Genomic DNA, 16805 nt, shown 5'->3' on the forward strand with positions numbered 1-16805 from the left:
ATTACGCGCTAAAAAATCGGCCTTAAGTTTGTGGAATTACATCTATTTGACAAGTTTTATTGGAATTGGTTAGCGGAAAGTACTGAAACCGGATTCATCCCCTAGTTTGCCACCCTTAGAGGCGGAATATTTTCTTCAAATTTAAATGGGACCACTATTGAGGTACTCTCTTTTCAACAAAAAAAAAAAAGAATCATCAAAATCGAATCACAAGTTATGGCGTAATATACATACAAAATAAAAAAGCATACAGTCGAATTGATAATCTCCTCCATTTATTTTCGTGGCCGTAACGGTTTGTATTGTGTGATTACGATTACGAGTATATGTACGACTTTATTATTAGACGGTTACTTACACCTGAATATTGATCTAGATATTAATTTCCGTGGTAAAATTTTAGTACCCATCCACCGTGAGCAGCGATCCAAGAGCCAGTGTCCTCGTGCAGTAGATCAGCGATGGCTGCTGCTGGTGCTGCAACCAGCTCGATTGCAGGCTCGCCTTCCGCTGCCTCAGCTGCTTCTCGTGCCAGTGCTCCACATATGCAGTATACTGCTGCTATCTGTGTTATCAATGAAATGCTTTTATTGGCCTGTCCTGTGTGGTAAATTACTTTATGTTCTAAATCAGGTTTTAGGTTAGTGACACCGTTAAAGTTAGAGCAGAGAGTGATTTAAGTAGATAAATCGGTTTCAGTTTAGTTAACGACAAATTTATCTACGTGTCGAATCTGTTTGCACTCTTATGCAAGTTTCAAAGGACTACTTACGACTTTTAACAGTTTTGAAATTAAAAGATTTACGGAACAAGTACGTAAATTTTATAGAAAGCCATAAGCTCTTACATGGTAATAGATTAAGTTAATATCGGGTTATCGTAAAACTTTATCCATTTTTAGGCCATTCAAAGTTTACCGAACTCTGGAAAACTTATCTAATCTGTGACCGCAAAATAATTTCATTAAGGATACGTTGTTCTACCGACTTTGTCAGTCAGAATTTTTTGTGGTTACGAATTTTGAGATATTGTTTCTTAGTACAAGTATGTAATATTTTACAAAATATACATTTATATTATGCAGCATTGGAAGAATTGGGCATCAGTGGGACAAATCGGAAGGTATGTTTATTGGTACTCAAGTTTTGGTTTTAATTGTATGTTACGTAATTTTGAGACAATATGTATAAATGGGGTTTTAGGGATGCTAGTTTAACGTAATGTGACTGCGATACCCCAACACAGTTCATGCAGCACTGACTGTTGAGCCCCTTGTGCCCTAATACCTGTACAAGGGAAGATCTCTACGCGGCCAAGGAGAACGCAGTCAAGGTAGCAATATACCTACTATTCAGTCAATGTAGTCCTAAAATAAAAGAAGTATAGACACGATAAGAAGAAGATTATGCAGCATTGGACGATTTAGGTATCAGTGAAGCAAATCGGAAGGATGCGTATTGGCACTCCACTTTACGCGACTGAAGTTTTGGTTTTATGTTATGTAATTATGTATGTTGAGTCAAACCCTGAAGCTTGTATTAACGTCTTGTTGATATGATACAACAAAATAAGGGCTAATTGAAATTAAATATTCTTTAATTAACGCTAATTCAAATTTAACATACAGTCAATGACTCGTATTTTGAAGAACAAATAGATTAACAAAGAAAGATTGTAGCAAATATAATAAAAAAAAGTAAAGGAGCAAATTTGACGCTATCAAAACGCAGGCGTGTATATTCTCCACAAAACGGAGTCCTTTTGACGTGAATTTCATTTTTCCTTACATATCTACTGATCGGTGACCTTACTATACTGATCGGTGACCGTCTCTAGCTACTTGGTATGGGCCTGTCGTCCATTATGAATAAACATGTATCCCGATCTTAGCATCCTTAGCAACACCTCAGTGTTGCTTCATACTGGTGTAGTTCATACTACTGTACGAGTATCTACCATGCGCAGGTTTGGTAGTGTATGTAGTATTGTTGCTACTTGTGGAATGTATCTGCTAAATACAACTGAACACCTTGAATTCCATTGAGAAACGACCCAAGATGCTTATCAGTGATTCGGGGAAATTGCAGGTATTTGAACACCGCCAAAAGTTACCTGTTTATCTGTATGCTACAGGATATATCACTGAAGAATTGAATGAAATAAATTCACTTCCCTTTTCATGATCGCTGCACTAGACATAAGCTGGTGTTCTAACTCTGTGTTGGGGGTATACTCAAGATTCGCACGAAGAGTTACGCTTCCACATTACGTGGCGTATGGCATTTGAATGGAATTTTTGCCTGCAGATTTTATTTACTTGAACGCTAAAATTTGAGCCTTTCAAGGCGAGAATGAATAAGCGAACGAATAGGTGTGCATGCTCCAACGTCGACCTCATCATGACTTTCCATCATGTGTCCTGGAGGTCAAACGAGCATTTATTTTATGTATAAAAAAGTGTAGATTCGAATTTATGGAAATTAATAATAAAACGAGATTTCTCGATTTATGAGCCCACCGAGAGGAAAAAACAAATCGTCTCAAAGAACAAAGCAATTTACTCATTAATAGCATGAAAATTGTTAATCTCGAAATAGGTACCTTTGTCTACCAAGAATTAATTCCGAAGGTTGTAGGTACACTATTTCTTATGTTCATATCTAAAACAAAATTTGAGATCATATTTATAAAACTATTTACATATTTATAAAATATATAAAACATAAATGAGCCAGTGAAAAAATATTTATTGAACGACACCGTGGAGGCGTTGTGTTACGTGTATAACGCTTAAGGAGAGCGAATTCTCACGTACTCGTTCGTGTAATGAATTTAATCTATCTATATTCTTATCCATCATCATCTATCTATAATCGACCATATAATTAAGGTAATTTTAGTCTCGGGAGTAAGAAAAAGTCAGACGGAACCATATTAGGTGAGTACGGTGGTTGGACGATGATCTTCGTTGAGTTTTTGGCTAAAAACTCTATGATTTTCATTGAGTTTTTGGATAAAAACTCTTGCACAATAGCACAATGATGACTTTGTACGATGGTCCATTATTATGATGCAAAATTTATGAATTGTTATTTCCACATATCCGACTGTTTTCGGTGGATATTTGCCTAAATAAAATTCTTTATTTACCGTTAGTCCCTCTGGAATTCGGAAATTCGTAGTGCACCACACCACGGCAGATCAAATCGAGGAAAACCATCAGATTTTGACGCGGTTTCTTGGTTTCGCCTTGTTTTCGAGATGCCATTCTGAAGACTTGGCTTGTTTGCATGTCATACTCGTAAATCCAATGTCTCATCAACATATACGTCTTATTAAGTTTTAAATCTTAACATGTTTTAACTGCCTCTGTGGCCGTATGATCATAGTGGTTCGCTACGCAGAGGTCCCATGTTCGATTCCCGGGCCGCGAGAAATATTTGTATGGCCTGCATTTATTCTTCTCGTGAGTTTGATTGATTTTTTGGGTTTCTATGTGTATGGATGTTGAGCGTGTGCGTTATTATTATTATTAATATCGGAATTGCTGCCTGAGGTCGCCAATAAAGGAGTAGAATGGTTTATAAAGTTTCAGGATACTAATGTCCCTATCACTATACTATACTGTATATATCATTACTATTTATAAGAAAAGTGTAAAGTTGACAAAAAAATTTTTCAGGCGGAACAAAACACTTGGTTGTTCTTGGGTAATTCGCTCGATGATGGATGTCTTTGGGAAGGATTTTTAAAATAGCTAACAACAATCAGTGCAACATTAGGATATTGATGATATATATCTTAATATTTTAAGACTTAATTGAGGATCTCGATTATAATATCAACAATAGAATCATGAGGTAAAATTCGTGTATCATTAGTATGTGCGTATATATTTTAGTGGTTTATAAATGAGGAACACGGTGGTGGGTAACTACATTTTTTGATAAGTTTAAGGTGGGAATAAATAAGGAGGTCAGGTGTTATCAGTATGAGACCTAATATCGGTAGAAGCTTTAACCTTCCCAAAGGTTTGAATACCAAAGGATTTACTTTGGGGGCCTACACATTCCAACACGGAAATTCTAGACTGAATTGGCTTCTAGCGAAACTGAAGCTTGAACCCACGAAGTATATATCACTTGTGACTGCAGATCCATCGCTTTTATAGTAGCGAAGTTAAAACCTGCACTGTATTTTAGTGTAACAAGTACACGTGTGGATATACACGTTTAGGAAGAACTTGCCAATAATGTAATAAACGAACCCTGTATGGACCTCTACATGCCAATATTCAAAGGGATCAAAGCAATTTTTTTTCTGTCGCTAACGAAGGCTCGTTTGACAGCCATATTTGAAAATGGCGAAAAACAAATTTTGACCACAAATTTTTATCCGGCAGTCCTGACCTCCACATGCCAATTTGTAGCCGAATCAGTACAAGTCTTTTCCGGCAGCCATTTTTAACGAAAAAGACACTTATATGGCAGCCATATTAAAAAGTAACTAAACAAAAATTTTAATCCCAAATTATGATTATGGCCTTCTAAAGACCTCAGCATGCCAATTTCCAACCGGATCGAAGCAAGTTTTTCTTCGACCGCCATTTTTAATTCGCCATCTTGAATTTTTTTGACATAGGCAGTTGATCATTACTACCCTCTGTGACATTCCTTCCAACACCTCCTACCTATCTCTAATAGTTTCCGTGATAGGAGACTTTAAAATTTGTATGGCGGCCATCTTGTTTATTTGAATTTCGAACACTTTTTACTTCCGGCGTAAATCGACTATGGTGTACCTCATAAAAGTGCACAAGTATCCTCTCCATATATTATAGTTTTCGTAGGTCGTTGATCATTCTTTCATATTTTCCACATTTAGGACTTCTCATATTTGATTCTTTGCTTTGGAACCTATCCGAGTACAACGGTATAATAGTAGATTGTACAACAAGTGCATAAAGCGCGTCATTTTACCCGAGACGTCTATTTAAGGATACTTAAGTCGAGGGTAAAATGGGTTTTATGAACGAGTTATGTACTCTGCTTTTCACTTCGATTGCGAGGATATTAAACAGCAATATTACATATAAACGATTATTTAATTGAATCATATTTAATGTGATGTTTTTTTATATTATGCACTAGAGCATAAAATCCTATTTTATGCAGCCTACACCCAGCATAAATACGAATTTTAAGAGCACGAGTACTGAAAATATCTTTTATCCACCATATCGGCAAGTATGCGTTCTATTTCTATCAGTGAGTAAGAACTTGTAGCTTTATATTATATATATGGAATTGGTATAATAATATAAGTGGTAATAAAGCAACCACGACGATTTTAATGTTATAAGATAAGATAAAGGGTAAAATAGGATTAAAGCTTTAAGATTTTGAGCTGAAAGAATTGTGATTTCAATATATTTGTCGAAGTTTACAGAGTTTTCGGAAAGGCATACAAAGGATTATTGTTAAAAAAAATTATAAAACCGGATTAAGCAAAATAGGAAATAATCGTAATCGAATTTACAGATTCAAGCTTTTCGAATTTTATAAAGTAGCTTAAAGTTCCCCTATATGATATGGTAAATGGTAAATATAAAAGTCTAAGTTCACGCTAAACCCAACAAAAAAGTGGAGATGACGGTGAAAAGGCGTTGTTTCTATTTATTCCTCCTGAAACCCACTACAACAAGGATGGGCAAGATAAATGAAATGCTATTGAAACAACCCACAAGGCTACCATGTCAAACCAATATACTGCAATATAAAAAACAGCATTTTGAGATAAAGCTGCAAAAATGATTGTTCACCTCACTTAGCTCGGAAAGGCTTTCTTTCTCCTTAGAAATCTGCGCGCAAAAGCGTTTTTTGCACGCTAGCGTGGAAAACGTTTTTGAAATTTGAACTTTACGATGCATCGACTGTGGTGTACCCAAGTCAATGGGTGTTCCTAACTTTTATGGGTGTCTAATGGGTGTACCTAACAAATAAGTTGCTTGTCGTACATTACTTATCTATGTAATATAAATCCGTTGGTATATTTCATTCTTATTATTGTTGACATTAAATTGACAATGTCAACTAATTGTGTTTATTAAATTCTTTTAGTTCGTGAAGAACTAAAATAATTTCAATAATCACTTAATCACAAAATAAAAGTACAAGCAAGAATAAAAATTGATGAGGTGTAAATACAGAACGCATCCGAAGTATGTATGTATGTAAGTATTTAATGTGATGTTTTTTTATATTATGCACTAGAGCATAAAATCCTATATTATGCACTAGAGCATAAAATCCTATTTTATGCAGCCTACACCCAGCATAAATATGAATTTTAAGAGCACGAGAAGTGAAAATATTAATATTGACATGACAGAAATTTATTGTGACGAATGTACTTTTTCCATCCTCTAATATGTACTCACAAACGAGCTCTTGACTTTTTTTGTATGTGACATGCGTCTGTCCGTCCACGTGGTGCGTACTGTGTGCGTGTGCGTGAGTGTGCGTGTGTTAATATGTCAGTCGGTTTTACGTAGGTAACTATAAACTGCTTGCTACTATGCATTCAGTCTATATGTCAAATGTTTACAATTTGCAACACAAATCTTTCTTGTACTTGTACCCCTAAATGAACGCCGGCCCAATTTGTTGCTTGACTGATTCTCAATTTCATTTGGTGTGGTTGACAGATTTTGCAATAAGCTGTGTCTTGTTAACATTGCTATAAATAAGCCTTGGTTTTTTTACAACTATGATTAATAAACAAAATGGGGTTTCCTTGATGTCTTTGATTGAAAATATACCTTCTGATGTTAGACGTTGTGATGTTATCGTGAAAAAAATACATATATAGGTAAAGACGAATTAGTATGTACGTACATACTTTTATTTCAATCTTACTATTTTAATATATCATTCAAATAAATACTCACGACGCTCAAGATTTTGTAGTAAGCGAACTACAAATTGTCTATTCAAAAATTTAAAACGATCTAGATTTGTATAACGCGTACTGAAAAGCTTTTTCAGAATAAAGGTTTTAAACGGATTAGTATTATATTATATTTTTTTGTATGTAAGTTCAAAGGAACTTAGATTTTTTTTATGCACTCACTCATAGCCCCGCCACTACGGAAACCCTGTGTCGCAGGTGTCACGGACATACACATAGATGACCACAAATTACACCCAAAGTCATGAGAGAAATAAATGTGTGCCATACAAATATTTCGCCCAGCCCGGGAATCGAATCCGGGATCTATGCGTGGCAGACCGGCATGGTAACCGTTCGACCACAGAGGCAGTTTAAAGTTGACAGCTACTTAGATAGATCTACTAATTCTTTGTTCTGATCTGAATTAGGTAATCGTTTTCCCTGTTTTTGTTGTTAGTTGTTTGCACAAGTCGTCGATTATCCTCTTGCCAGGAAAACGTATTCATTAGACGACCTCGGGATCCAATTGTTTGCACTGCAAGCGCTGGATAAGGAGGTTCCGGGTTCGATTCCTGATAGGACCAATTTGGGAAATGAACTGAATGAACCGAATGAACTTTTTCAATTTCCTTGACCAGGCCATTGGTCTACTTTATATATCATTTAAAATTAAAGGGGCGCAATTTTCAGCGTTTTGAGAGCTATTTACTGGTAGAAAATTGCAATTAAAAATTCTGTCTATTCTGATCTCTTCTTTATAGTATTAACCAGACATTGCGTGCTGGCCCGCAGGGGTCTGTGCGTGTTTTGGCTTTTAATCAAGAGAGGTTTTGGTTGAGGTGCTGAACTTTATACTTTTGAATTGAAATTTGATGTACGGTAATATATTCGGGTAGAGTGTTATTCTTTTCCTTGACCTTTGCTGCCGTAAAATAACATTCGTTTTAATACAAACTCTAAGGTGCAAGAGTACAAAAACTGATGTGATCAAAGAAGTTACGTCTTTGAAGAAAAGATATCTGCATTTTAGCGAAATCTGCAGCATTTCATTTAAATCCGCTTTTGAAGATTCCATCTATTTTCAATTCGATGTAAAGTATATTTATATCATAAAAAAGCGTCCAAAAAGTTAACAAAGATATATAGATATAATTAAAAGTGGTGTCTTAACACACGGGAAAACTTTTTAACTTACACTAAGTGACACCGTCTCTAGTGATGCGACGCCTAAGGGCTAAGGCTAATTCTGAGTAAGAGGCTAATTCCGAGAGTCAGCGTCAGTCAGTGAACTAACTTAAATCTAATCGAAATCTAAGCAGCGGAGTTCCTTGTGAAAGAGTTCGTCCAGAGAAGTACAGCCACCTTACCTATTTCCGTCGCCAAGCAAATATGTGAGCATTACTGCGTTCCGGCTTGGAAAGGTAAGGGTGCTAGTGAAATTACGGGTACATTGGACTTGCCTACTTATGTCTCAGGGATCACGCCCATCAGGGCGCAGTGGCAGTGGCCCTAAGTTCTTTGCGATTTAAAGGTCTGAGTGGCACTGCAACTGTTATGGACAAGCATGTAGCTTACCTTCAGGCGCACAAATTGTTCGTCCGATCATTTGATATTATATTTAAAAAAATCTATGTTAGTAACAATATAAATCACACACGTTATATAAGACAGTTACATAAACACACACACAAATAATTAATTAATAAAATAAACACATTCAGCGTGAGGATTTATCACATCCGATACTCACTGCCTATGTAAAGCACTATCCTGTCTCTTAGCTTGTGTCCTCAGTATGCCGTTAGGGCTCCCCAGTATTCTGCGTCTCACTGATACAATTTTTTTACGCATTACTGCATGAAAAAAGTCAGCGTGTGCGTCCGCAAACGTACCAGATGCACTGTAGTATCTGGGCAGCCCCAAGAGCATCCTAAACATGTCATTAAATAGGTCGCGCAGCTCATTGAAAGTCTTTTGGGTATACCTAGCCCACAGGGCGCTCCAGTAAAACGATTGACAGTATGATTTAAATAAAGACACTTTTACTTCACCAATACGCAAACCTGCGATCCAGCATATTCCCACCCTTTGCATGTCACAATCATACATAAGCTCTGTATTTACTATGTGACGCAGGTGCCTAAACTGTGTCACTCTAGTAAATGGTATATATCTTTTAATTTATAAATAGCACGTCATTTAGAGGGCCTGTGTAATTGCTCAGAATATTAAAAGATATCATTTTTCGATTTATGCAGTTCATAATTCATTGTGACTACTTCACATTGACGTAAACTCTATACGAAGATAAAAATTGGTGGCTTAATTACTTACGCAAAATTTTAACTAACTTGTTTTTACCTTGGACCAAGTGATACTGTCTCTAGTGACGCGACGCCCAAGGGCTAAGGCTAATTCTGCGAGTGCCGTGTCTGAGCGGAGCATGGCCGAGGGTGCCCGGGTGGCCTGGCGCGCCACGTGCCGGAAAGCTTCAGGTCGCTTACGTTCCAGTGCTACGCACAGAGCTCGCATTGCTGCTATTACCCCGTGTTCCACGTTAGCTGCTGCTTCTGCACCACATTCCGTCTCGATCATATTTTGAAGACGTTTTATCACAATTTGCTGAAAAATGAAAATGTTTTAAATTTGAAATCGAATTACCGACTTCTGGAATAACAAAATGTATAATTTATTGGTACTTTTGCATTGCATACATTTGGTATCATCAAAATTAAAACCATTTAAATATGTGAATTCATACCACAAATCTTTCAAATTGTAAAGAGACTCTCTGAAGATCAAGACAAACCAATAATTAAAAATAAAGGTCATATCAACGAAGAGGTTTCTTAGCAATTATTTTCAACTTGAACAATGATATAATGATAATATTATCTTATATCTTATTTTTCTGAAACGTTAACAGTCTCTTACAATCATATGATTATAAGAGACTGTTAACGTTTCAGAAAAATGTTTACCTATGTAGGAATATATTTGCTCAAGTCTTCAATATATTCCTTCAATATATTATTTTACATCAAATACAAAAAAAATATATGCAAAACTTACCTTTTTGGTATTTATGGCAGATCTTTTAATTTGTGTTTTTATATACTGTAGACACAAAGCCCTTCCCTGGCGAACGATTTGTGGTTTGACCTGTGTGGGTGTGGCCAGACACCAGCCGATTGTGGCGGACAGTCGGCGGGAGACTGCTGCTGCCGTGGCGCTGGACACCATCGTGCTGAATCGTCGTTTAGTGCGGTCCAGGGGAGAAAGTGACTGTACTGACCCTCGTTGAATATCTGAAGATGATTAATAAAATAGTGTACTAAACATGTCAATTTAAGTACTGATAGTAAGACTGAGATTTATAAAACGAACTTTGATTTAACGGCCATTCTCACATCCGGTGTTCTCAGTATAATTGGTTCAAGACAATTGTTTCATATTTATAAAACGAACTCTGCCTAGTTCAAATTAGCCGCTGTTATACGCGCTGCAGAAGCGCGGCGGCCGCGCGACTATCGCGCTGCAGTCACGCTCGGTTGCAGTCACGGTTTGTGAGGTGTACCTACATGTTAATTTTTCAAATTAACCACGATGCATGAAAATCGAATAGAAGAAATTATAGAAAATGTAAAACAACACCCTTCAACATGGCATAGCAGTTCCGCCAGTTATTCTAATATGATAAAAAAGGCATGGGAAAATTTATGTCTAAAATTTATTGACAATTTTGAAACTGAAAGTACAACTGAAAAAACGTAGCAGGTGAGTAATTTTTAATACCTATATGTGAAGTGTGTGCCCAAGAACTAGGTAAAAGTCATGTTTCTTCGTCAGAATCCATCGCATAACTAAGTCGAAAGATAAAACATCACTAAAAATTTGGTCGCACTTCAGCAGCGCGACAGTCACGCGGCCGCCGTGCGGATTCAGTGCGGCTGTTGCGCGGCTGCAGCGCTTCTAACAGCGGCTAATTTGAACGCGCTCGAGTGGCTACACACAGCGACTTTTAGGGCGCATTCAAATTAGCTGCTGTAAGACGCGTTGCAGTCGCGCGTCTGTCGCGCCGCAAATTTTTAGTGATGTTTTATCTTTCGACACAGTTACACGATGGATTCCGACGAAGAAAAGTTACTTTTACTTATTTTGTTAAAACTGAAGAAAAAAAATTTAAAAAGAATAACAGAACAGAACGTATTAGAATCCGTTCGTTATCTTTATTTTATCAAAATAATCAACAAGGTTCGGCAATATGGTTAGGGGGGTCAGAGTTCTTGGGGCACACACTTCACGCATAGGTATAAAAATGACTCACCTGGTATGTTTTTTCATTTGTAGTTTTAGTTTCAAAATTGTCAACAAATTTTAGACAAAAAATTTTCCCATGCCATTTTTTTTCAGTCGATTATAATAACTAGCGGAACTGATATCCCATATTGCAGGGTGTTGTTTTGCATTCTCTATAAATTCTTCAACTCGATTTTCGTCCTTCGTAGTTAATTTGAAAAATTAACATGTACACCCACAGATCACATAAATAGTGTACACCTCACTAACCGTGGCTACAACTGAGCGTGAATACAGCGCGATGGTCGCGCGGCTGCAGCGCTGTTGCAGCGCGGCTAACTTGAGCGCGCCCTAACACGCGATTGCATTGCCACACTTGCGATTTATAGGCGATTGCATCGATAAAAAAGCGCGTTTGTATCGATGCAGTCGCGCGCCTGAATCGCGTTTGCATCAATGCTTAAAGTCGCACGTGTGTGTAAAAGTTAGACGATTAGCGACTGCATCGCTGCTAAAAGTCGCCGGGTGTAACAAACAGCTCTTAAATTAGAGATAGATTTTTTGCTTAAAGGTTTTATGACACAATTAAGACGTAGTTAACTGTTACTACTGTTTACATACAAATTATAAATTATTATAACTTACATGTACAGGGTTATTTTTAAAATACTAACAATCTAGCTGGACTATATTACTAACATTATAAAAAACAATTTCAGTTTCATAACTTCTTAGAAAACGTAAAAAATTCACCAAAAATAAACTTGTAAGTTTTAGTTGTACCATATGACTCTTTTTAGATCTGTATTTGGTAGTAAATTGTTTGGCAACGCTTCCCGTTTGATTTCTTTTGCTACCACACAGAGTTATCACCGTCTAGAGCGATCTAAAGACATGGAAAAAAAATTGTTGTCTAAGTAATACAGGGTGCCTGCGAGATTGTTAGTATTTTACGAATAACTCTATTTAGGCGATTTGACACAAAGTATTATTATCAAAGGAAACTTACATAAGTGTTTATTATGTCATTAAAAAAAAAAAAATTTGTATGAAAAACTAAGAAGTTTTTCTTCATGCGTCATATCCAATTCAATGGTTCATAAGTTTTTTTAGCAGTTTTTGCGGATAATGCCTTTGGGTTTTCACATCGCGACTTTCGATAGGGCTCGTTAACATAATCAAAAAAGGCCTTTGCAATGTTATAAACTACGAATATCTTAGATAATTTATTTGTCTATAAAAAAGATACATCACGAGAACTATTCGTCCATTAATTGCCGACTGTCTACTCTCATATCGTTAGTTGTAGGATCAATTAACGTAACCGCCAAATGGGCGAAAATGAGTTATGTATACAGTTCGACAGAAAATTTTGCGCCCAATCGAATGTGCTGTTAAAACAATTATATCTTGAAAAAAATAGCGGTTACCTTAGATAAAAATGAAGATTCATTGGTAAAATAACAAAAATTTAGCGTATGATACATTTATAAGGAACTTGAGTCTTACTAAATTAACGTAACGACTGTCTACAAAAAATTTTGTTGTAATACAGCAATCGCTAAAACTTTTGTCTGTTACATTAAACTCACAGTTATTTAGAACAAATAATTATTAGTTACTTTAACTAATATCGTACTTATTTTTTTACAAGAAATGGACCTTAGATTAATATTTTTATGTTATTACAGTAACTTGTTACTCAAACATGTAATAAAAATTACGAAACAGGATATTTAAGTTAAATGGAAATGGAATTTACTTACCTAGTAATATTTTAAACCCAAAAAATACTTATCTAAAACAAGTTTTGATATAAACCTTAGTTTCATACTGATTAGAAAATGAAATAATTGTATTCTAATTATATTTCTTTAACGTGAACATGCACCTAAACTATGATATTTTTCTGCACATATTTGACAGTTATGTACTTTGTTATTGACTAAGTGATTCAAGTGAACTATCTATTTCCAGTACATGCCTGTTGACTCCATGCATAGTGTCATCGAACGTTAGATACTAAACCTTATTTTGTGGAGTCCTAAACAAATGGGCTACATTCATACTTACCGCGCTAAAGTTTCCGCGCCCATACGAAGTTAAAGTCTTAGACCGTACCTATTTTACTGATTGGCAAATAATTACTGGACGAGTATTTACGGCTAGAACTATGCCTAATAAAAACTTGAAATTAAGGGACATAAGGATTGCAACTTTTAAGAAAACCAATTTAGACGTCATGAAAACGAAATACTCTACGAAAGAAGACGCTGGATATTAAAAAAATCCACTGGGCCATGATACAAAAAAGATGGAGTAAAGATTTATTATCAACGATTAAAACCCGCATTGAAGTTGCCAGGAGTGCCTTTAATACTATGAGGAAAGTATAATATTGCCGTTGTCTTAAGATTCCTTTGCGCACTTGACTTCTTCAGTGTTACATCTGGTCAATACTTCTATACGGATGTGACGCCTGGACAATAAAAGAGCATCTCAGAAAACGTATTGAATCATTTGAAATGTGGGCCTACAGAAGAATGTTGCACTTATCATGGACTCAGAAAATCACCAATGACGAAGTTCTGCGACTAGTTGGACATAAACGTAAGCTTTTGCAGACCATCAAACAGATAAAAGTTGCATATCTGGGATGACCTAGATACTTACTTACTACATGGTACTTAGACATGACAGATAGGAGCTTCTGCAACTTATAATGATGGGAAAAGTCGCTGGCAAAAGCAAAGCTGGTCGTAGGAAAAAATCGTGGCTGAGGAACATACGAGAGTGGACTGGGATAGCGAGTGCCGCCCAAGTGTTCAGACTCGCCAGGAATAAAGATAAATTTGCTGAGCTGACTGCCAACCTTCACTAGTTGGAGAGGCACCTTAAGATGAAGAAGAATCAACCATTACCAATAAAATCAATTCGGTTTCAGATTTACAAGGTTTACAAGGCAAACCCAGTACCTATTTCAACAAAAAAATACCATGATTTGAAAAAACTATGTGACCATGGTGTGATTCCCAAGCAGTACGTTCAAGACTATCTAAGCCGGGAGGCTATAAGGCTATATAAGGGATAATATGTTGACAAAATTGATATCCTCACATCGATCATCAAGATAAAGGCGAGTGCGATAAAAACACCGAAGATGATATACTAGATGTTGAGAAGTATGTACTTGAATCGACTGAAAGACGTAAAAGGAAAATAGCAGGCAATGTGAAAAAACAGGAACAGAAGAAAAAACGTAATGAAGGAAAAGGAATTTTATAGCAAAATAAACATTTTGCTATAAAATTTTTAAAAAAAAAGGTAAGAAAGGATCGGATGGAAAATCAAAAGTATCGTGAGAAAACAAATCAAAATAAATTATTCAGTCAGAAAAAGAAAACTCAAGGAAAAATAAACCAAGGGAAAGGAAAGGCAAACGAACCCAAGACTGGTCGCAAAAAAAGTAACTTACATACGCTTGATAATATGATTATTTTAAAATTGTATATGCTTTGTTTTAAAATAGCCTTTTTGATTTATTGTGTTTAAATTAATGATAAGATTTTAAAGAAGTTAGTTTTAGGAAATGAAACGATTTTTCCGGATTTAAATCGTGTATATTTGTTTTATCAAACAAAGCAACGTGTGTATATATATATATATATATATATATACATATATGTACTTCAAAATAACACGATTTATATAAGCGTTTTGAAAATGCTATGCGAGATGTTAAAAATTATATTATATTTTGTCAGTTACGCTACAGTCAACATTCAATGTTATAAAATATTGCATATAGCGTGGAACGTAACGTATTTGGGACACGAAAAAAATAACATAAGCGCCATGTTATCTTTTAAACTATCAGCACTAGATTTTACAATTAGATTGGGTCATTGGGTTAAAGGTCCTTACTATTGTAAGAAACTTTGTTCAAACTTCATACCAATAAGATGAAAATAAGAAAGTTATAGCAATTTTAAAATAAATACATGGTTTTTGGTCTCTCCTGAAAAATAGACTTTTGGCCGTTACGTTAAATGATCTTGCAACAGACGATATTTAATTAACAATTATGATTTATCAACGTTACTTTCTGGCTTTTTTCATCTAATTTGGTTATTTGTATTTTCCGTTATGTAGAAAGTTGACTACGTAGTTTGTGTACATGGGTATTTCTTAAAAGCGACGAGACGCCTTGGAGCGGCATTATATTCTGCCCTAGTAAAGCTTATACAATATAAACATTTTCCTTGGCATGACGCAGAAGTTACGTACATATTGCTAAACGTACCACTTGACCGTAAAGCAGCGAGTCCATCTGCTCCTTCAAGTGCGCTCACGGGTGTACTGAGCTTGCGTCGCACACGCAGCGGGGGCACGAACTCGTCATCTTCGTCTCCATCTGGTGGAGTGACGTGTATTGCGATCCTGTTCCCGCCATCTTCGATTGCTCGCGACCCATTCAGTTTCCATTTTGTATCTGTTACTGGCCCTATCTGTAAAAATCAGTTTGTGTTAGTTTTCTAAAATCTATATTTCGAAAAAATTTAATTTAACTACACTTAAGTTTTAAATTTACATATTCAATGTCAAAGTCAAAGTTAAATCATCTTTATTTCATAGGTAAGCAAATTACACTTAAAATCGTCATATTGATTGAACTCTACTGGTCATTCGTAAGGCAGATTCCCCCGAGAAGAATGAGCAAAAAACTCTAGGATTTGCTCTTTGGATACATTTATCATTTACAATATTTATTTCAAACACCTTAGATCGAGAATACCTGCAAGAACGAGCTGCCAAACGGGTCACTATCATGGAATTTTGTCATCCAACTACGCAGAAGTTGAAAATAATCTTTAGAATAAAATTTTGTTTCACTATACTTTGAAACCTTGTAAATGGCAAATTGGGAATGTCACCCGGAATCTTATTATAGAAGCGTATACATTGCCCCTTAAAAGAATTTCTGACTATGTGAAGACGACGGTCAACAGCGTAGTTTATTTTTATTCTCGTATTTAACGTAATGTCCGTCACTAATTTTCATAAACAAATTACTATTCTTCTTAACATAAATTACATTTTCATAAATGTACTGTGACGTTAGTGTAAGAATGCTAATCTGTTTAAACTTATCTCTCAAAGGCACCCTGGGGCCCAGATTGTAACTGTGAAAGTAGCAGAAGTAGACCGACGTGTCAGCTTACTTCTTTGTATTTTGATTATGAAACTCTAGCGAAACTCGAGGGAAATCTTGAAGATTTGATTGCGATACAGGGACTGAATAAGAGATGACAGAGGTCTACGCTGTTACCATAAAGAGATCAGCATCTGAATAATTTACAAAGGTATCTTTTAAAAGTACAATAATTACATACGTCTTGCTTATATATAGGATTTAAGTGTTCGAAACAGCAGTTTTTTCATAAATAGAACAGGTGTTTGCCAAAAAATAAATAAAGATCATTTCTTCAAATACATTATAAGCGATATGTATATTCTTGTGATGAGCAGGTAATGTATACATGTACCTACGTACT

The 16805-nt window shown here is 35.8% G+C and overlaps 1 protein-coding gene across 1 annotated transcript; it reads right to left on the reverse strand.

Annotated features, from left to right (window-relative positions):
- Window positions 1–406: 406 nt before the first annotated feature.
- LOC113240325 (bcl-2-related ovarian killer protein homolog A-like) lies at window positions 407–15758 on the reverse strand (the record flags this gene model as incomplete). The annotated part of the gene is made up of 4 exons (XM_026477597.1): window positions 407–565; window positions 9313–9573; window positions 10024–10259; window positions 15554–15758. Coding segments are annotated over 4 exons (861 nt in total), but the record flags the coding sequence as incomplete, so codon positions are not given.
- Window positions 15759–16805: the final 1047 nt, after the last annotated feature.

The sequence above is a fragment of the Hyposmocoma kahamanoa genome, unplaced genomic scaffold (genome assembly GCF_003589595.1).
Source record: "Hyposmocoma kahamanoa isolate Upper Pololo Valley unplaced genomic scaffold, ASM358959v1 131365, whole genome shotgun sequence".
Taxonomy (NCBI): Eukaryota; Metazoa; Arthropoda; class Insecta; order Lepidoptera; family Cosmopterigidae; genus Hyposmocoma; species Hyposmocoma kahamanoa.